Here is a 21,387-nt window from a genome sequence, read left to right as displayed (position 1 = left end):
AAAGATATATTTTGGGATTATCGCGAGTTTGAGGGAAACTTGAGGCCGACATTATCGGTGAACCAGACTCAAACGTCATCTGCAATTATTCAAAATTAACGGGATCGAGTTAAACTCTTGCAATCGAATGTTTTCAGCTATGGAAAAGTTTTCGCCTGAATCCATTAAATCTACAGATGCATTTATGTGTAGGGAAGACGGGGATAAAACGAGGTGCTTAAAAAGTTACGCTATGTATATTTTTATTCGTTCAATTTTTCATATTTTTTCAAAAATCTTACAAACAAAAATAAAATTTGCTCAAATGTTTTCATTTCTTTATACTTTTTCAAATTTCCCTTTTTATCACAAATTCCTTATTTTTTTTTTTTTTTTTTATTTTATACTTTCGCACGACGCGATTTGACTGCTTCTTCACAGAAGCATGGATTAAAATTGCAGTGGGAAACAAAAATTTTACCAATTTCTAAAAGCAACCCGTTTTACAGGCATGAAAATTTTGGTATTTTTCTGAAAATTGCAGGCATTTATTATCGTGCATTTCTTGTTTTTTGAGAACAAGGAATAAACAAAGCTTTCGAAACTTCTGAAAAGTACAATATTTACTTAGATATTCCGTTTTTCCCCGATCTTCCTTGCACACGTGCAAATATCTGGGTGAAACCGAGAAAAACAAAGTGGTGGGGCAAAATGGTCCAACGGAAAAAATAGTAAATCGCTCTGAAAATTCCGATCGTTTCTTAAAGACCTTATTCGAATGATAATTTTTGTGATAACTGTGACAATTAATCGTTTGTAAATGCAACTGCCAATTATGGGTTTTGCTTCAAGTGACGACAGACGATTATTTTCCAAGGTCCATTTTCCCTCTGGTTCCACATTGCCCGAAGCTTCTTGAAAAACATGTATATCAGTATATTGTGCTGTGGTTTATTGACGTGACTTGAATCTTGGCACACATACATAAATTCATACGTTTCTTTGTATATGAACGTAAACGTTTTTGCCTATGGGAAGAGAAATGCGGTGAAACAGACTCGTACTTTGCTACTCGAACGGAAAGCGAATATAGAAAAAGGTTTGGTTAGGAACCCTCGAAGATGCTGAAAAAAAATTGCATATATTTCCTGAAATTTTTGGTCACGGCAAGAGTCAATTACAAGTTCACAAATTTAGGTCAAAATTTTGTATTAAAATGAGAATTAAAAGGTTCCGAGACCTGGAATAACGAGGCAAGTTTTTCAGAGCTGCGAATTTTTAATTAACATTTTTCACTGACATTTTAGCGCAAAGAAAAAAGTACTGCTATGAAATGAGGAACAAAATAATATCGGGAATGAAAAATAACGAGGTTGGCGTCAGGCAAAGGTTGGGAAAAAATTTGAGCAACTTTGTACGAAGAAAAAATGAGAGAGGGAGAAAGAGAGAAGGATTCATTCTTCGCAGTAAAGTTGAGAGAAAACGAAATGTAACGAACCGACTCGTTAGCCAAACTACGAGGGCTGTGGACGCACAGTCCCTGACAACGTGACTGGTGAGCGCCTGGAAAAATCGTTGAACCTTCATGACTGTTCTCTCGACGAGCTAACTGGATTTTCAAAATTAACCCCGTATCCACGCTCTCTCTCTTCGTCGTTTTTACTGTCATGGCCGCCCAGTATGCTCACAGATACGAATGGCTCGACCTGCTGTCTTCCTTTCCTCATTCCTGCTAACGAGTTTCGTGCCGGTCTTCGCGTGCTACGCGTTCATAGTTGTTGCAACGAATTAGCGCAAAAAAGGCTTATTCAACGTCGGAAGGACAAATTAAATGAGAAACGATTGCGAAAACAATTAAATTTAACTTTCACTCATGAAAAATCCGCTGGCGGCTTCGCCGTCGTGGATCTGTAAGTACGAGAAATCGATCGATTCGTGACGTCATCGAACCGTGATTGAAAATACAATAATTATTATTACCATGGTCGTTGTTCCAATACGCTAATGAAGCCCCGAGCAGCTTCGGTTCCAGCAATGTTTTATGAACGAATTTTCCAATTCTCTGCAGCCGGTTTCCGATAGCTTTACAGGCCCGAATTCGAGTTGCAATGTCGGAGAACCGGAAGTTCTGAAAGTTCAAAAGGTAGACAGGAAGTCACAGTTTCCTCAGTAGAGAGGACTTTCTTTCGCTTACAAATACATGTAGGCGTGGATTCTGCTCGGTTCGCATGCACGTGTAACCGAAACAGATCGTACGAACAGACAATATTCAGGAACTAACGTTGCCCCACACGATCACATCCAAACGTGGAAATCCCATCGTATATTCAGCAGCACTGCGCCTCATGCACATAACCGAGTTTCATGTACACAGATAATCATTCCACGTGGAAATTTGTGTTGCTGATTATTGTTAACGTTCGCGAAGTTAACATGTACGCTGTTTGTTTACTTCATTTGTTTGAATGGTCTGTATCTGTGGACTTTTGTTCAAAAGTTTGAATAATGTGCTCGTTGAAACGAAGGAAGGGGGAGAGAGGTCGATTATATAGAATGCAATTGAATTATATATGCAGAAATAAAATAAAATAAATGTTTCAACGAATTCAAACGTGAAATCAGATGTTACTCGCAATTCGCTCTTTTTCATTCTCAGTTCAGAACTAATCGAGCGATATGACACGAGAGCTTTTGTCATAGTGACATAATTCGTTAAAAAATGCCTGAAATCGAAGATTTCAAGATTTTCGGCTCAGTCGGAATTTCGAAACTGGCTCTCTGCGTCCGAGTTCGAAATTCTCTGAGAGGACGTTGTTGAAACAAATTTTTGAACATCGGTCCGTGCATACATTGAAGTTGTGAATTGCTGCGAAAGTAATTGGTATATTGAGGCAAAATCTATGTACTAATGGCTGCTGTGTGTATTGGATTGCCACACATGAGGAGATTAGAGCACACGATCCAGTATATATACTGCTAATCCGTATTTCCTATCCGTACTTGCATTGTTGGCTCTTGAGCATTTCCGAACAAACACGATAATGAGAAACTCTGGTAAAACGATTTGCACGTGAATCATTTGGATTTTTGTGAGGATTGTGAATTAGAAGAAAACTGTCATTAATTATAAATTCATTAATTAATTATAAATTAATGTGTCATTAAAGTTGATGAAAAAGTTGAATAGCCTATTTGTTGAGTTTCGCATTGACTTTTGTGAAAGGTCTGTCAGCCAACGATTTGGCTTCGAAGAGGAAGACACACTTTCTTTTTCACAAGCTTCGAATTGACAATTCTTACGAAAAGGTGAATTTATTTAGTAATGATAATGAATTTGAGAGCTGGAGTACTGAAACAAACACCGGGACAACTGAACACTCGCACTCACGCTGCTGCTGCTGCTGCTATTGGATGCCCAGCCGATTGAGACATGAACGTTGCCTTAGCCATAACTGTGGTGGAGTCCGTAGTTTCGAGACCTAATGGCTCTCGTAATGTTGTAGTTTCGAAAGGTTGCAGGAGAGCGTCGAGGTACCGAGGAACTCGGTTGGGAATGGCGGAGCAAATCACGAGGCGGTTCACCCGATCGTCATCAGTCGGACAGGACAGAGAGGAGCGATAGAAACGAGAGAGGCGAGAGAAAAGAGAGAGGACGAACATCGAGTCCTCAGAGAAAGAATTCAGCGGTTCCAGGTGAGTCTGCAGAAATCCAACGAAATAGCCTCATTTTTCCTCACTCACACTTCCGGCATTCGGTTCCACTGATTTCCTGATAAAAAAACTAATCGCAAGTTTTATTTGGTAACTATTTTTTTTTTGTCAATATGTTGACTGCAAATTTCATTTCATAATCGAGAGAATGAAAAAAAATTCATTCATTTACTTTTTACAACTATTCAGTGAGCGAACTCTCTTAATTCCCATCAATTAAGGCAGTTTATGCACGAAACGATTTTCTTAAAAAAGTCTTGAAATTTACACAGAGTTTTAATGACTAGTCGATTAAAACGCATATCAAATTTTAAAGGATTCGTCTTATTGGTTATTTGGATAAACGTGTTTAAATATGAGGAAAAATACACAGAGTTATAAGAACTGGGCGTAAAAAATCGTTTATCTTTCCATATAACGAATGAACGCTTCGTACAAAGTTTATGAAAAAGTACACAATAACGATGTGGTATATAATGAAGGTCTGGAAAAAAATTCGAGACGATTGTTTTACTAGTAATAAAGATTTATTGGGTTGAAGATTAAACGAAATTGGTGATGAGCACTCGTATAACTTCGCATTTGCTTATTTCGGCATTTTGTTTCTTCTTGGTTTGGGTAATTTCTGCCATAGCATTCTGTCTTTTTATTAATACTTTTTTCTTTATCCATTTTCCGTTGTGTTTTCCCTTTGCACTCTTCCAAGCGATTTTTTACACAAAAAACTACAGTATTTTGGCCAGGGACGAATGAAATTTGGGGTTCACTCAGTGATGGATCCCCGTTCAATTAATCGCTTGTAATATCATTCAGCAAAAAATAAGTTGAAAAAATGTATTTACAATTTCGAATTAATAACTCTGACATTAATTCAGAGTGATTATATATTCAATTGGGAAGTGAAAATCGGTCGAATTTAAATACTTTACAATGCCTTCACAAATTTTTGCTGTGTCGTTTGAAGTTTCAGGAACATTTACAAATAATTTCAAATTGTTAACTGCTCAATTTTACCCACGGTTTTTGTTTTTTCATTTTTTTTCGATTCTCTGTGCATTCAAACATTGTCAAGAAATAAAATTTCGGTTTTTGTATACATACTTTCTAATAAAACGACTTCCTTAACAGTCCACGTTATTTTCGCGTAATTTTCGGCAAAAATGAAAAAAAAAAAATTCTTTTTCACTGAGAGGGACCCTTTTCAGAAAGCTGAAAATTCGAGAGGTGTTTGTTTTTCCTGTTTACAAACCACGCAAAAATTGGCGTGATGGCAAATCAGTGTGTACACACTGTTTCGCGTGTCTTTTGCGGAAAAAAGCTTCTGATGTAATTATGATTAACCCTTTCCGTCACGGTGGGTCATCGGTGACTCACCTTGATCTTTTTATACTCAAAAAATTTGTCGCTTCACTCTGAAGAACAATCAAGAAGATAGACATTATCTATTTTTTCATGCTTTTTCGAAACGTGCAATAAAAACCCAAGAACTCGAAAAAAAGAAAAATTTATTTCTGTCCATTATTCCCAAAGTTACATGGGTTTAAAAATACAAACTTTTTTCACAAAAACACACAAAACAATGTGTGCATATTAATTTTCCATCAGGCCAATTTTTTGTGGTTTATAAACAAAAAATGAAATTAGTAAACAAGAAATTTGTGAACAAATGTTAAAATGAACGCTGCTCAAATGAATTTTTCGCTCGCACATGAAACCGGTTTAATCAATATTCGTTGAATTTCAGAGTTCCAATTTTACTTCCATACTTGATACGAGAAACTATTTTGCAAGTTCTAGAAGTGGTTGAAATCATAGTGTTTTGTCCCAGCTTGTAGAGAAAGCTTCGATGGCAAATGGTAGAGAGTAAAATACATCAGAAATGAAACGTGCGTTGATGATTGATTTTGAATGAAATTTTAATCAACTACGTTCCTGCAAAAACCGTACGGCGGCCTTTTGTTGGTTGATGCGAAACCGGGAAGTAGAGCGAACGCACCGGGTTTTCCATCAGTGATGGGGCAGGGGGCAGAAGCGCAAGGAAAAATAAACTGTTTATGGGTTGCATATTTGCACAAGGCAGAACTATCGCGATTCCCCTTTTGTGCTTTTCGCGGTGGATCGATTCTCCTCTCCAGCTTGGGGGAAGGGATCTCTGTAAATTCATCGAATGAGAGCAACAGAGAGAGGACTAACTTTATTTGCGTCATAAGCTTTGTGCTCCGATACTCTCTGCACGATGCTCCGTACCGTTTATGTACAGAAACACAAATCACGGGGTCCAGTTTCATCGGCTCCAGTCTCATTTATAAAAAGAATTCCGTCGACCTTTCTTCCCCTTTTCTTTCACAGTATTTCGAACTTCGCATTGAATTCGGATTCGCGTTTTCCTTCCCTACACAGATTTCAAGATCATCGTTAAACAACCATTTCATTTGGCACTTCCGGCGTGGCCATTCCGGAAATAAGATCCTCCCGACCTCATTTCATTTCTGCTTCCCGATTCTCGCTATTTTGCTCAAAACTGCGAGCCATTGACCACCACTTTTTTCTACGTTCTTTGTGTTTTCGGAAAAAAAAGTAGACCCAGACGTCCAACTCGACCTCGACGATGAGGAAGAGCGTCGCAGACGTGCGCGTCGGGGCGGTGGAACGGTGCGTCGAAAATCCAGGGTGACGAGGCAACATTCGTACGACGATGAGATCAAAAGTTCTGGATCCATGGGCAGCGCCGGCGGCGGGGGTGGAGGCTCCTCGCACGGGGGAGAAACCGGCCTCGGTGTTACGTATCAGATAACTCGAAGATCATCGGCTTACGACGTTTACTCGGCGACCGGAAGCGGCGGTGGTGGCCTCAACGCGATGGCGATAGCGGCGGCTCAACAGCAAATGCAATGCAGCCGGGATGCGGACTCCATGTACACCAAAAGATCCTCCATTTCTGCTCAGGGTGAGCCATTTTTCATCCAGTCTTTCTTGTGGAAAAAATATCACCGCCATTATAATTTTGAGATTATCTCGAACTCGTGGAATGCTGGGAAATAAATGGGGAGGAAAATCAGATGAACGAGGCAAGAATGAAAAAAATCATGAGGGCATTCGAAGGGTAAAAGCGCGGAACTGTGGAAACATCGTCGAGTAACTTGATACGCGAATCAAACGGTTCAGGAATCAGGAAAAAATACGGAAACGTTTTTTTCCACAACATTCAAAAATGGAATCGAGTTCCTTCTACACTCAGACGCATCCACTGTTCTCTTTAACTTCCACTTCTCAATGCCCAAACGGATACAGATGACGCTGCTCCTCATTTCGGTACCTCGATAGTTTCTTCCGGAAGAAATTAATGAGAACAATTATCCGAGCTTGATCTTTAAACACACGAGAGAACGACGATTCAACCGTTGTAATTGATTCGTCGATGGCTGCTTTCGAGTCTGCTCTCTCTGTCGTGAAATTCGGTGGAAAGTTCGAGACAAGTTGCCGCAAGCCACTTTGCGCGCGCACTCACAAAGTGGTGCACCCGTTGACGGATAAGGTTGAAACATTTTCGTGTACGAACCGCAAACGATTCCAGCCACCGCAGCATCATTCTCAATTCCAACCCTCCCAGCATACTTCATCACGTAACTTCCAATGGATATAACACGCCGATTGATTTATGTTAGGGAGTTTGTTTTGTGGATTTGGTGCATACATTGGTTGTTCCATTGGTTGTTACATTGGTTGACCTAGTTCGTCTCGACAAGTTTCCGATCATTGAATTTTGAAAGATGCCCTCATTAAATCCACGTTTACCGATCAATCGGTTAGAGATAGAGCAAAAATGCATAGGACCAATTTTGCAGGCCAGACAATTTCCTTCAAATAAGTTCCCGACGACGAGTTCGTACTTCTTTCGGTTTAGCCTCCAGCGTCGATTAAACAACGACCTCTGGAATCGATCTTCATCTAATTCCCCCGAAGGAGCTCGGTCTTCGAGCCGCTCTCAGGACTGAGCAACTCAAGATGGCAAAAGAGTCGCAACGTTCTTTTCGAAAACTCAATATTCCACGAAATCGAGGTTTTGAAATCGATTCTTTTCGGATATCCGAAATGAAACGCCCTCTATACGAGGGTGATGGAGTGTTCCCTTTGGAAAGTGTTTCCAGGGGCAAACTGGTTGAGTCGACGTACGTCTGACGCAATCACACTTTCTGTCAGATTTTCTCCAGCCAATAATTTATCGTTTACTTCTCATTCTCAGCTTCCTCGTGAGTTCTCCTTATTTCTCCGTGGGAATAGCGCGTGTCGCGATAACGTTAAAGCTCGAATCGTTTCCACGCAACAAATTCTGTTTCCCATTTGATATCTCGGGCTCCCGTACGTGATCGCGAAGCCTCCAAAACATTATTCAACTTTCTCTGGGCCAGATCAAATTCCACTTTATTCGACGATCGCTATCCCTGCGGAACAACTTTTTTGCCTATCGCGGAGCGAAGCGCTTGCTCTTTTTGCCCTTATCTCGCTGCTCCATTGTCTCGCTTCAAACCGCGCTCGTAATCGAGTATAACTTTCACGAGTATATCGAACTCTCAAAACTCTCGACAGGATTCAGCGGTCGCAGGGCAGGCTCGTCGGTATCGAAAGCGTCCCGGGCTTACGAGAGTTTGCTTCGTCCGTCAACTTCGAGCGAGCAAATAAAATCATCGCCTGTCCACGAATCGTCTAGGCACAAAATATTCCTCATACGCGTCGTTTGTTGACCTCACGTTTATACGCTTTTCTAATTTCGAGCAAATATCATATTTGCCAAAGATAAACATATCCATGGCAAACGATAAAAAGCTGGCATCGGAAACGAAACTGGCTCGAATAAAGGATGAGAAAAACTCTTGAATTTCTATGAATAACAAAGTATTGAGGTTTCCTCGGCTTTCGTGAAACTCTGAGAAATCTTCATTAAAATTTAAATATCTCGAGACGAGGCGCTCTCACCGAAATAGACAAACATGTTTGTCATTTAAAATACATTAATTTCATTAAATTAACCATCTTTTGGTATTGCGCTTCAACAGGAGCTCGGGAACCGGAAGAGGTTAGACCTTCCGGTAGAAGACCATCGTTCCGAGCCGTTATACCAGTCATGCCATACGAAATGCCTGGAGACGAGGAAAAAATGATTAATCTCGATGCTAATTCCTCACCGGATGTTATACCACCGACTCAACCCCAAAGACGAAGAGGATCACAATTGTAAGTCCATTTTTTTACGAATTATCAATACATTTTATAATTACTGTCGCTCAGATTGGACGATTTATTTTATTGCTCTTTGATTTTAAACGCTTTTAACTTTTCAAGGCGAGTCGATAAGTTTTCAAGTCGTTTGATTTTGGAGAAATACTTTCATTTTTCACAATCGAATGATTTTTTTGAATGCAGCTTTTTTAACATCGATTGAAACCATCATTTTCTGACGGTGCCCGCATGCTCGATTTCACGACTGAGTACAGACGCAAAACCCCTAATTAACGTTTCCGAGCGTTTGCCCTTCTTTTTATTTTGTTTTTTTTTTCTTTCGTCATTTGTGCTGTTCGCAAGTGGAGTGAAAAAGAGAAAAACAATGGAAGAGAAACGAGCGCGAATAACTGTAGTCGCGGGTCGACTCGAGTGTTCCGCAAACTTGCATACACGTATTTAGCTCGCAATAAAGGGCATTTGAACACTGATGATAGTCCTTCCCGCATTGTTGCGTGGAGAATCAAATTGCAGAAGGTTCGTTGATTGTTTCGATAAATGGAATTTTGGCGTTCATGATGACTATGATTGTTGGTGGGAATTTTGATTTTATCCTCACTGTAGCTTTTCGCTGTCGTACAATTATTTTTTCAATCAATTTCCCATGCACAGAGACTCAGGAAAAATATTGGAAAGTTCAATTATTCTCGAATTCTCAATTATTACGAATTCCACCAAATCATTATCATTGCATGTCGCGAGGTTTGTCTACCGAATAAATAAGGGAACAGTATTCTTCGCAAAGCTTCCGATGTTAAAACTTTGGTAAATAAAAAACCTGATAAAAAAATGTTCCGCAAGTACTTCATCTTTCACGAATGCTTGTGTACGGAATGTAATTTCCGGGAAAGCTTGATTAAAAAGTGGAATTACCACCGCAGGACAACAGCAAAGTGTCTCGCGATCGTGAGAGTTTCTACCGAGAACGATTTATCGCGTCAAATAATCTGGCACAACCTTCCGGACTCGAAAAAACACTATTCGTTGGAACTTGTAAATCAGGAATTCCTCTCGTGCGTTGCCGAGTAATTGAAGAAACTATGAACCGAAAAAACGAAAAAATATGCGAGCCCAAATTTAATCTCATATATTATATAAAAGGCAAAAAGGATAGCCCTTGGTCTCCCATCGATAATGAGGGGGGCGTGGGCGGCAAAATGGGTAATCTCCATGAAGAACGATCGAGTTTTTTTCTAGAAAGTTTCATGATTTTCTGAGATGTTCCACAACGTTCGAAAACGTTCTTTCATTAGAGATAAATAGAATTCATTAAATAGAAAATAGACTTTTAATTTCATTAGAAATTAGAATAAATTTTAATCGGAATGTTCTCGAGTTTAAAAAATATCATTGTCTACAATTTTGGGTGTACTTCCGAAAGCTGATAACTGCGAATTCGAAACTGAAATTAGGTGCGTAGCTTCGTTTTGGTATAAGAAAACTTCCCTTCGAAGGATTTTTAGCGCGGTTGAATATTTTCCAAGATATCGAATTTGGAAAGTCGTTTTTTAGCATTGCAGCGTGTATTTTTATGATATAGTGTCGCTTCCACAGGCGTCAAATATTTCTACTTCTACAAATACAAAACCACAAAAAATATAAAGAAAAATTCTCAAACCTCGCAATGAAAATTATTTCAAACCGTGAAAAAATATAGCGCCCGAAGATCTCGTTTGAAAACATTCTAAAAACCGGTGCTTCATCCTCCTAATTTTATTCTGACGGAGAAATAACTAAATGAATTGAAAAAGTTTTCATCTAAGTTCCGTGCAGCGCTGAAATTTATCTCTCCGAGGCCAATTTGGATAAAAAGTGATGGACTGGACAAGTACTTTTAACACGTGCTTAAACATAATTTTATAATATGTTAAAATGAAATAATGTAGAGAACGATTTTAAGCGCATAAATGTTGATATCTTCTGATTACAAAGAACCGGATTATCATTGTTTTAAATGTTGGAAAACAACATTTTGGGGTTTTTTATGATTGTTGACCTCAATTTGCATTAGTGATTTTGTTGAAACCTCCTGAAGCGGACGAGTATTCTCAACCCCTCCCCTATTCGAACATAATTTCATAATGTTAAAATTGAAAAATTCAGTTAACGAGTTTCAGTAAGTGAATCTTCTAAATTCCCAATAAATACGTGTTATTCCGAATTATTAATAAGTACTTGGCCTCCAATTGATACCATCAACCTTAGCGCTCCAAATATGTCAGAACAAGACTTTTTTTATTCATTGCGTTGTTGGCCCTTTAGAATAATACAAATTGGTACAAATATATACAAATGAATAAATACAAATATACTAGATCCCGCTGTGCGTGCATGCGCGTGTGTGTGCATGTCCGGAGGGCAAGATAATATTAGTAGTGCGAGCGATACGAAATGTCACATAGACATCGCTGATGATGCTGAAGAACGATGTTTAAAATTCTCGATATCTCGGAAAATATTTAACCGCTCTAAAAACACTTTGGAGGAAAGTTTTCTTTCATCGAAACGAAAGTGTGTGGCGAATTCAAGCTTGAAAATGGGTTATCAACTTTTGTATGGAATTGTCTGGAATTTTTTTAAATTCGCAATCCACTTCCAGCCACTATCGATATAAAGCAATATTTTTTCACCCGGGCAACGCCAGGTGTTTTGGCTAGTGATTCTCTAAAATGTTGTACGTTCGATGATCATCGCGGTGTGACCATTTTTAAAAATGGAAAAATCATGATGCTACATCAGAAAATGTCCTGCATAAAGATTTATCCGTAAATTTATCAATCGCAAAGTACTATCGCGATTTTCCAATTGAAAATATTAGAAACAGAAGCAAACGTCATGGGTTAAAGAAAGTGAAGAATTTTAATGAAAAAAATGGATTAAATTCATGGAATTTTTGGCAAAATTATTAATTCATCGATGTGAAATATGGGAAGCATCATGTTGATGTATAAATCTGTTGGCTCGATGCGGTTCGATGGAAAATGTGTGAAACGGTTGGTCGACAGATTGTTATGGAGCAACCAGGATATTGAAGGGAATGATAAATTGGCCGTGAGGTCATGCAGGAGTCACAATGAAAGAGGCAAAGTGCCAGAATGAGAAGCGGGTGCGGAAAAGGGCAAAAAGACACATCACCGGATGTCCATCAATGTAAGCGTTCCATCTTCGTTTTTATCCGAGTATGATGTATCACCTTATGCCAAAATTGGCTTTTCCTTTCATGCACGTAGGCTTACATAGGAGGTTGACTGCGTGAGGTTTTCCCTGCGTAACTGAACATCGTCATGTCGAAATGACCTTCTGTCCTTACGAATTGGGGAAAAAATGGAGCTATTTGAGAAAAAAGGAAATTAACCAATTAGTGACAAAAGATCGTTCGAATCGTTTCGAGCTTCCAAATATCATTCCTACGCCGTCAAGGAAGTTGAGGCCGTACAGTCATTTTTTTTACTCAAAAGTTAGGCCAGTTTACAGTTTTGGCAAAGTTGCATACACTTTGAAGAAGAGTCGGGAAAAAAAAGAGGAAAAATTGGTGAAAGCTCAGTCGAAAACACGGACGGTGACGATTCGAGCCTCAAAAACTTGCACGGAAAACAGATTATTATTAATATAATCTCAGCAAATCTCCTAATAAATCTGAAAAAATTGACAATGTTCAGCAAGCCTTGCTCATGTTGCCCAAAAATTTCATATTTTTAGCATCATTTTTTACGGAGGTCCTAAACTGTCTGAAAATTTAACTGATTTTTCTTTTACGCTTCACTTTATAAGATGCAATCGGTTTAAAAGCAGTGACATCATTTTCTTTCTAATGCCTCAACTTCCTTAAGGTAGCTTTGTACCTACACGTACGAACTAAAAGTTTCAGCCGCGGCGTACAATAGAATCCAATGCTTATACGATGCTGCTGGCTACATGGTTTTGTCAAAGCTTGTACACTCTGTCTGCCCTACACAATCACGCCTCATGCACGAATAGGTCCTCTACACATATAGAGAGTGGCGCTGTGATCGTGGCAACAATGCCAGTCTCCAGTGTCACTATAGCATCGAGCGTCAAAATGTCAGTGTTTCCCGAAATCGTATTTAACGAAATAAGTTAAAAAGTGTTCAAATGGCAATTCAATCGAGAAAGGTGGTCGAACGTTTGAGAAAAAAGCTTCCATTATGTTTTGTATTGCGCTCATGAGTTCGCCGCACCGTGCGCTGTTGCCACGTCGTCACAGCTGGTCGTGCGCCCGTTCCGCGTCACGTAAAATTGACACAGTTCATCAGTCGATATCTCCGAAACTAGATTGTCAAAAATTCCCATTTTTTAAAAAACTGACCCCACAACAGTACTGAATACACGACTGGTTTCATTTTAAAGTGGTAAGATTCGTTCAGCGTCGACGTGTCGAGAATAAAAAAAATGTAAACAAAGTGCTTCAACAGTGTTGTCAGATCCAATAAATAAATAACGATAAAATTGAATTGAGGTCAATCCGGAGTGCTCGAAGCTGATTAAATCGGAATGAATACTAAGGCAAAATCTGAAAATAACGGGCAGCAGGTTTGAAAAGCACGGGAAATAGTTTAGCGACTGGTAAACATCGAGGATGCAAGTGGTACGGTCAATTTGAAGGTATATCTCGATGGTGCAATGCTTTTCCATTGAATTTCAAATGTCCGGAGGTACATTCGACTCGTGGGATGGATAATTAAAAGAGAAATAGGGCGAACAGGGATCGTAGGAAGGTCGAGGGCTCTCGTAAATTAGTGCTGGGGCCAGGAGTAATGTAATACACATACAGATCGGTATATACGACTATAGTTTTCCTTGTGGTTCTTGCGAATGTACATAAATATTTGTATTTATGTATATAAATAATATACATATATGCATATTCTGTGGAACGGTGCTTTAGAAACATTGGATGAAACTGACGACGTATATTTTAGTATGAGAGTACAAAGTTTAGCTGGTGCTCGAGAGGGCTCGAATTTTCAGGCGAACCCATCCCACCCACTCTGTGCTCCATCTCCATCATGCTTTTTTACTCTCCATCAACAAGAATTTTCCTGTGACCTTTAGCAATTATTCCCACCTCGGTTATTTGTGTCTGTGCATATCATGTGCACAAATAATCGACAATTTTTTAGAGGCTTTCAAACTTTTTCGAGTCGCAACCTTTCGCTGTGTCAACAACAGACTCGATCAACATAGTTGATCGAGTCTGTTGTTTCTCTTTATCTATAATTATATTCTAACATTCAAAAATGTCGTAGTAGTTCGTACATCGGTGAGCGGCCCCTCGGGGAAGCTTGCCGAACCGTCGAATCTCGAAATCGTCAAACTCCGAATATCGTATCCATTCAACGAAATCAGCTGATTCCAATCAAACAAATAACTCTCGGCTGGTAGCCTTGCAGGTAGCACAGGCTTCAAAATACCTTGGGGAATATATCAAAATGAAAAGATATCTCGAGAAAACGGAGGAGCGGATTTCGGTTCCAGATGCCGACGAATCTCATTCATTTTTTCTACTCATATCCAACCTTCCAAAGAGACAAAATCCCTCGCGATATAAATATCTATAGGACTTTTTCGAAAATTACGGGTTTTCGTGTACTGCTAGGGAGAAGGTTGAACTATTTTCGGGTTCTTTAGAGAGAGGAAGAGAGGGGGAAACCTTAAAGGAAAAAAAAGGAAGAGAATTGAGGGAAGAGGAAGATAAAAAGTCACGAATTTCCATTTACATCGACGATTTCTCCTTCCACAGGCAAGACAATCTTCTCTGTGGCTGAGGGTTGCGACGATAGCACATACTCTTCGTTCTCCTGTTCATTTTATTGCCCGTACCTTCGACCTCATTCTTCTCTCGGTTGGTAGTCGCGTAGTTGCCTTTTTTCTCGCTGCCTCCATTTTCGCTTCTCTCGTATTCGAGCCTCCCTCACTCTCGTTCTCTCCCTGTACGACCCTCATTCGTTTGCGATCCCCACCACATATTTTCTTTCGATCGCTATCACGGGATTATCGCTCATTTCTCCCAATCTGTGGCGAATATAATCTCCCTTTCTCCCTCCCTCTTGATTCTTCTCCTCGGATGAAATTAAGGTCGATGCTTGAAAAACAGAGGAAAAAAGTGGTTACTCGTCTCTTTTAACGACGATTAAGGCCTCCTCGTTGCAACCTACTCGAGCCTCTAACGTGTGCTGTGCAGGAATAATGCAAATACTTGAAAACAACTTTACACTGGGTGCGGCTGTCTGTGTGTCGATCGACCACGCGAAGCCTCAATTTCACCTACGAAGCCTCGAGCTTCCTCCCCTTTTTCTTCACCCACGTGTATGCACATATTTTTTCCTCTTGTCAAAGTACAAGTACGAAACTACGTGAGGAAGAAACCCTTGAATATTCCCAACGAGAAGCTCGTTCGAACCTCTCGGAGCTTCGTTAAAAACTGCCATATTCAGCCCCGAAATCAACCCCTGAAACCCGACTCCGCGCACTCCTTTTTACACTGTTTTTTCTCTCTCCCCCTTTCTCGTCCCCAGGAGGCTGACAATGCTGGCACGAGAGCGAGTCGAAAGCCTTTTTTATTCACTACAATCTTTTGCTCCTACTCAATTTTTATTCGTTGTATTAAAGTTAGCCAATCTAAGGTTGTAGATTAGTTTTTGTGATTTTGGAAATAAACGTCAACAAAAGTTATGAAAAGTCGTTATATTTCTCTCAATTTTTACGCTCGTGAATAAATTATTCGAAAACAGTGCTACGAACACAAGAACATCTGTAATTGAATGACTAAATTATTTGAAGGACGAGCTTGAGACCTTTGATAAAAGTGTGAGCAGCTAGAGGGCTCAAGTAAAGTTGGTTAATTCAACTTTCAATTCCTCAAAGTTAATCTACTAGTTAAAGGATCGTTTGAGAACTTTGAGCATCTGGTGCGTAGGCGAGGCAAAAGCTCTGCTTCATTATTCTCGATTCTCCGTTAATTCCGTACTAACGAATAACCTTCGTTTTCTCTCTTTCCTCATAAATATACCAAGTTTTCTACATCCGTGTGTTTTGTGGGCATGTAGTTGCTGCGAGTTAACCAGTGTTAGCCTTGCCGACTGCTGCTGCTGCTGCTGCTTCGAGGTTGAACCAGGACACGGTTACGCAAACCCCGGAGCATCGTTTTGTCCCTTGCCGCGCTCTCTATTCGGTAGGGAAACATTACAATGAGGGAAAATATGAGAACGTGTGCTGGCCTTGAGAGAACAAGAGAAAATGAAAGAACGAAAACGCTCCCATACCGAGTGACTAAAAATTCCAACTTCCAATTGGCACCTCGTGTGTGAAACAAAATTCTAAACACAAAAGTCATGATGAAACGACTGAGGACTATTCTCATCAGAATTTTAAGATCGAACTGAATCATCTGATCTTTCAGCACTTGAATGTGGTTTTTGGAAGAACTTCTAAGTAAGTGAACGGCAGAGAAAACAGACTTGTCCGTATAGCATTTCTCACTTGGTCTCATCTTTCGCTTCGTCGCTTCGTACTGTCGAGACCTTTCTTCTTCTTCTTCTCTCTCTCTCTCTCTCTCTCCGTTCATCTTGGTTTCTCCGTGTTATAATTTTCTGAATATTTAGCCATCCTGGAATGTACATTCTCGCTGAACTCATATAAAAAATCACCGAGGACGACTGTGACAAGGAAGGCGAAAGAGGGAATAACGAATGAGCGCATAGCCTCAGCCCTAATTTCAAAGTAAGTTCCTCAAACTCGTGGTCCCTCCACTGAGCGAGCTCCTTGTACATGAGTTTTACACGGAAAGCAACTTTCCCAGTCTCATTATCACTCCTAGTGAACAACGACGACCCACCGAATTCTTTTAGCCTAATGTCAGTCATTTTCGACGACAAAAATACATTTCTTGACAAACGACGTTGCCGGATGCTGAGCTACTCTTATTCCAACAATTTCATTCTCGGAAGCACTTTTTTTTAATCGTTGCTCCGACAAGCAAACATTTGTATCAACATACATTATTGTTTTACCACATTGGCTCATCATTTGTTCAATAACTTAACTTTAATTGACATTAACGTCGATGTTAACGTTAAGGTAGTTCTGTACTTTTGTTGAAATCTTAAAAACCGACTGAAATTTAAATGTGGTGTAATAATAGCCTTCGCGGACCAACTGTCAACATTTCAAATCGATTCACCATTTAGTTTTCGAGATATTCGCGATCAAAAATGGGTCATTTCGTACGCGATGCCTTTTTTATTACCGACGCTAAACGGATCTTACGATTTTAAAATAAAACTAATCGTGTATTCGGTACTTTTGTGGGATTGGTTTTTTAAAAAATGGAAATTTTTTACCATCTAGTTTCGGAGATACCGACTGTTGAACTGTGTTAATTTTACGTGACGCGGAACGGGCGCACGACCAGCTGTGACGACGTGGCAACAGCGCACGGTGCGGCGAACTCATGAGCGCAATACAAAACATAATGGAAGCTTTTTTCTCAAACGTTCGACCACCTTTCTCGATTGAATTGCCATTTGAACACTTTTTAACTTCTTTCGTTAAATACGATTTCGGGAAACACTGACATTTTGACGCTCGATGCTATAGTGACACTGGAGACTGGCATTGTTGCCACGATCACAGCGCCACTCTCTATATGTGTAGAGGACCTATTCGTGCATGAGGCGTGATTGTGTAGGGCAGACAGAGTGTACAAGCTTTGACAAAACCATGTAGTCAGCAGCATCGTATAAGCATTGGATTTTATTGTACGCCGCGGCCCAAACTTTTAGCTCGTACGTGTACATGCCGAACTACCTTAATCAACATTAATATAACATTCCATTAAGGTATTCCTTTCACGAGCCCGAAATCTCTACAAAAAATTGATTTTAATTTACAGTAAAGTACAACTGCATCCGAATAGATTGGCGAAATTTCAGGTCAGCTTATCGACCATTTATTGAAGAATTAAAATGTCAAAAATCGTAAAATTTCTACGGGAGCTTATGGAGAATGCATCGTCACCACATTTCTATTCAATAATTTATACACTGAATATCTCTAAATTCCTGATAAAAACTATCTCACGGATAGAAATAAATGTAATAAGGAATTCATAGCGACAATAAAAATAAAGGGTTATCGAATGTTGAAATAAGATATTGACGACATAAGTTGGAAAAATGGCAGAAGCAGAAGTTTTTCCCATACAACAACGACTTCTCAGAGGTTAGGGATCAGTCTAAATTTCAAGTTTGCGACACCAAAAAATACGGCCCTGCGAAAGGAATACCTTAAATTCAACAATATGAATAAATGATAATTTCACTCTCCTCAATGTAAAAGTGAATGAAAATATTATGAAATCCTGGGAAACTCTCGAAAAGTTATATACGCGAATAAATATGTTATTATCATCGGTGATAATACGAATAAAATCATAAGTCTGTGTCGTATCTGATGCCGTCGCTTCATAAACTTTCGTGCACAATTATCTTCCATCTCTCCCGTAGTAGAAGCGGTAGTCGAAGAGAGTTTATAGGGCATCTTGTCGAGCGTTCATGAGCCTGTGGCGATAACATGTATTTTCCTCTTCCTCTCTCTCTCTCTCTCTCTCTCTCTCTCTCTCTCTCTCTCTCTCTCTCTCTCTCTCTCTCTCTCTCTCTCTCTCTCCACCGCTTTGTCACTCTTTCTTTCATTTTGTAGAAAACGTGCATTTAAATTTTTCCCATATCTCGTTTTTCCCGAATAAACTCCGAGAAATTTTCTTCCCTCGAGTCATTATCTCTACTCGTTGATGCGGCAATGTCGCGTGCACTCTTGCCAAGATAACATCTGCGGATTTTTCATTAATCAAATGTGTTATCACAATGGCACTGGAGAAAGAGCGATATCGAGCATCAATGCTGGAAAGACTGTTATCTCGATGAACAACAACTTATCAATATTTCCGGTGAATAAATCTTCCCCTCGAATAATCTAATTTACAAAACAAATCAAAGTCCTAACAAGTATATATTTTCCTCTCCCGATCTTAAGCACAGTACAAAAGTTCTTTTGCCACCAATAGCGAACATTCCAGACCGGAAATCGAATAATTTTTCACTCCAAAACCGCTTGATCCGAACTCGCTTCTCTTGCCGTTATCTTTATCTTGCCCGCAAGAGTCGAATAAGGTCCTTTATACGATTTATCTATCGAATCTTCCCCGAGATTTTTAGCCTTTGTGATATTCTCCATGTTTCACGCGCCCCCCTCTAATCTGTTGGAGTAATCTATCGTAATTGTTCGGTTTCGGAGTTCCATAGCACTGGAAGCTTTATCTTCGTCTGTTTCTCTCTCTCTCTCTCTCTCTCTCTCCTATTCGTCGATATCTACATATATATATGAGTGTATCTGCATATCGAACACTGCTATGTGCCCATTCATCTGATAATCTTTGATTATGGGTCACCCTACTCACAAACGAGACGATCCGGACCACTTGATCTCCATCCGAAGTTAAACCGTAATAGGAGGAAGAGGGAGGGAGTGGAGATGTCTGTAGATTGAGGACAGTAAATATTTATTATTTCTAGAGACTCAAGTTCGTTATTGGTACGGTGGATATAATTCCCCTCTATCGTTCCAGTGTCTATCAGAATCCTCGAATCTCCTGCTCCTTCGTCACGCGATGGGTTATCGTGGGAAATCCATCACACAATACTCCAGGGAAATATCTTCAATCGCATTTCCATTCCTCTTCGGCACAATCCGGAATAACAACTCACCTAAAGAAAATTGCGAATAGTTGCTGAAGCTCGATATCGGATCAGTATTCGAAGCGTGACCCATTAATGATTAATCGCTATTTCTGTCATCGTCTTACCTTTTGTAGACCGGTTCGCTGTTCACCTGGATTCGAGCTGGACGATTTTGGGAAACGAACTTGAAAGTTGTTATTTTATTGTTCGTTGACCAAGAGACGCGCCAGCGGCTCGACGCAAAGCATTGAAAGAAAAAAGTAGCGCTTAAGGAGGTTGGATCACGAAATCGAAATAATGAGAATTTGATAAAATTTCGTGGTAACATTCTTTGGCATCAAGTATACAAATACAATTTTTTTCAGATTTTTTTACCACATGGTTATCGCATAATTGAGCGTTAAATCGAAGTTCTTATGCACGAGATGTATAACTGTATAAACTCTATGCTTATACACGTGAACTTTAGTGTTCAATTACGCGAGAGCTATGTGGTAGAAAAATCTAAAAAAATTTATATTGTCTTATATATTTTGAGAGAATAAATTTACCAAATTTTATGAAATTCTTATCATTTCGAAATTCTTCATATTTTTAACATGGTTTAGCATGGCAATATTGGATCGTCGCGATCCACCCTCCTTAAAGAAAAGCCAGCGGGAACCCTGCCACACTCTTGTATACGCGAATATGCTGGTTTCATGACCTCACAGAATTTTCAAACGGCTCTCACGAACAAGCCATTTTTTAATTATTTTTAAAAATTATTCTTCTATATAATGAATTTTTTAAATTATTCATCGAAGTTAATCGATGTTTCGTCCTATTTGGAAACTTGTTTTTCCCAGTCGTCGCTCCGAAGTTTTTAGGATTCAATGTCAAAATTTATTTCCATGTTGTTTCAGACCAGATATCAGCGCCCTGAGGGGATTGACATCGTCCCCAGGATCAGTGAAGGCCACCCCGCCAGCCGTGACACGTGTAGCCGTACAGGACGACCGAGAACTGCCCCGACAAGGCAGTCTCGTCGATGGCGAAGGAATTAAAATCGTCATTCACGACGTCGACAGTGAAATGAGTGAGTTCCAACGAAATTTCATTCGATTTTGTACGCTTTCTCACTCGAAAACGACCATCTTTCGAGCACTTTTTTTATTTTTTCTTAGACGCGACTCACATTATCGAAATATCAGCCGAATCGATTCGACTAATTTTTTGACGAATGAAAAGCTATTTTAAAAAAGTAGTGAAAAGTGTCTCCGTGGGGAATTTCACATAACCTCCACTAAATTGACGGGAGTTTGAATGCATGTAAGGAATTCGCAAGGGTTCATTTTATCGCAGCAACAAAAACGCTTTCCGCCGGGTTCATCTCCGACAGATAAAACTTAGGTGGAAATCTTACTCTTGTTTCCTCGCCCGAACCAATCGACATTTTACTCTATACTTACCCTCACGGTGTCTAGGGATTTTATCACCTCGTAAAGTTTAATGCTTCATGTCGAGACGCGAACGATTGAGGAAAGCGAACAAATTCCCTCGCACAATAAATTCCGAGCGCAATATTTCGAATCATAGATTCGGGGCGGAGGGCGCGATGAGAGATATACGTGCAAGAGGGATGACGGAAAAATAAATGATTTTTTGGATACTCGTTCATTTTTGT

General features: G+C 39.7%; 1 protein-coding gene across 8 annotated transcripts in view; it reads left to right on the top strand.

The window, feature by feature from the left end:
• Fife (regulating synaptic membrane exocytosis protein fife) overlaps positions 1–21,387 on the top strand; it is a 162,596-nt gene that overhangs the window by 72,815 nt on the left and 68,394 nt on the right. For 6 of the 8 annotated variants that reach the window (XR_006261948.1, XM_043427871.1, XM_043427870.1 and 3 more), the window contains exons 7-10: positions 3,483–3,672; positions 6,269–6,637; positions 8,745–8,922; positions 20,627–20,799. Coding sequence is in view for 7 of the 8 variants with exons in the window: in XM_043427871.1 (XP_043283806.1) it covers positions 3,483–3,672; positions 6,269–6,637; positions 8,745–8,922; positions 20,627–20,799 (910 nt within the window). In the remaining variant the exon portion in view is untranslated. The remainder of the gene's footprint in view (positions 1–3,482; positions 3,673–6,268; positions 6,638–8,744; positions 8,923–20,626; positions 20,800–21,387) is intronic. The other 2 variants (XM_043427874.1, XM_043427873.1) reach the window with 2 other exon arrangements.

This window comes from Venturia canescens, chromosome 9 (genome assembly GCF_019457755.1).
Source record: "Venturia canescens isolate UGA chromosome 9, ASM1945775v1, whole genome shotgun sequence".
Classification (NCBI taxonomy): domain Eukaryota; kingdom Metazoa; phylum Arthropoda; class Insecta; order Hymenoptera; family Ichneumonidae; genus Venturia; species Venturia canescens.
This window is presented reverse-complemented; position numbering and strand designations above follow the sequence as displayed.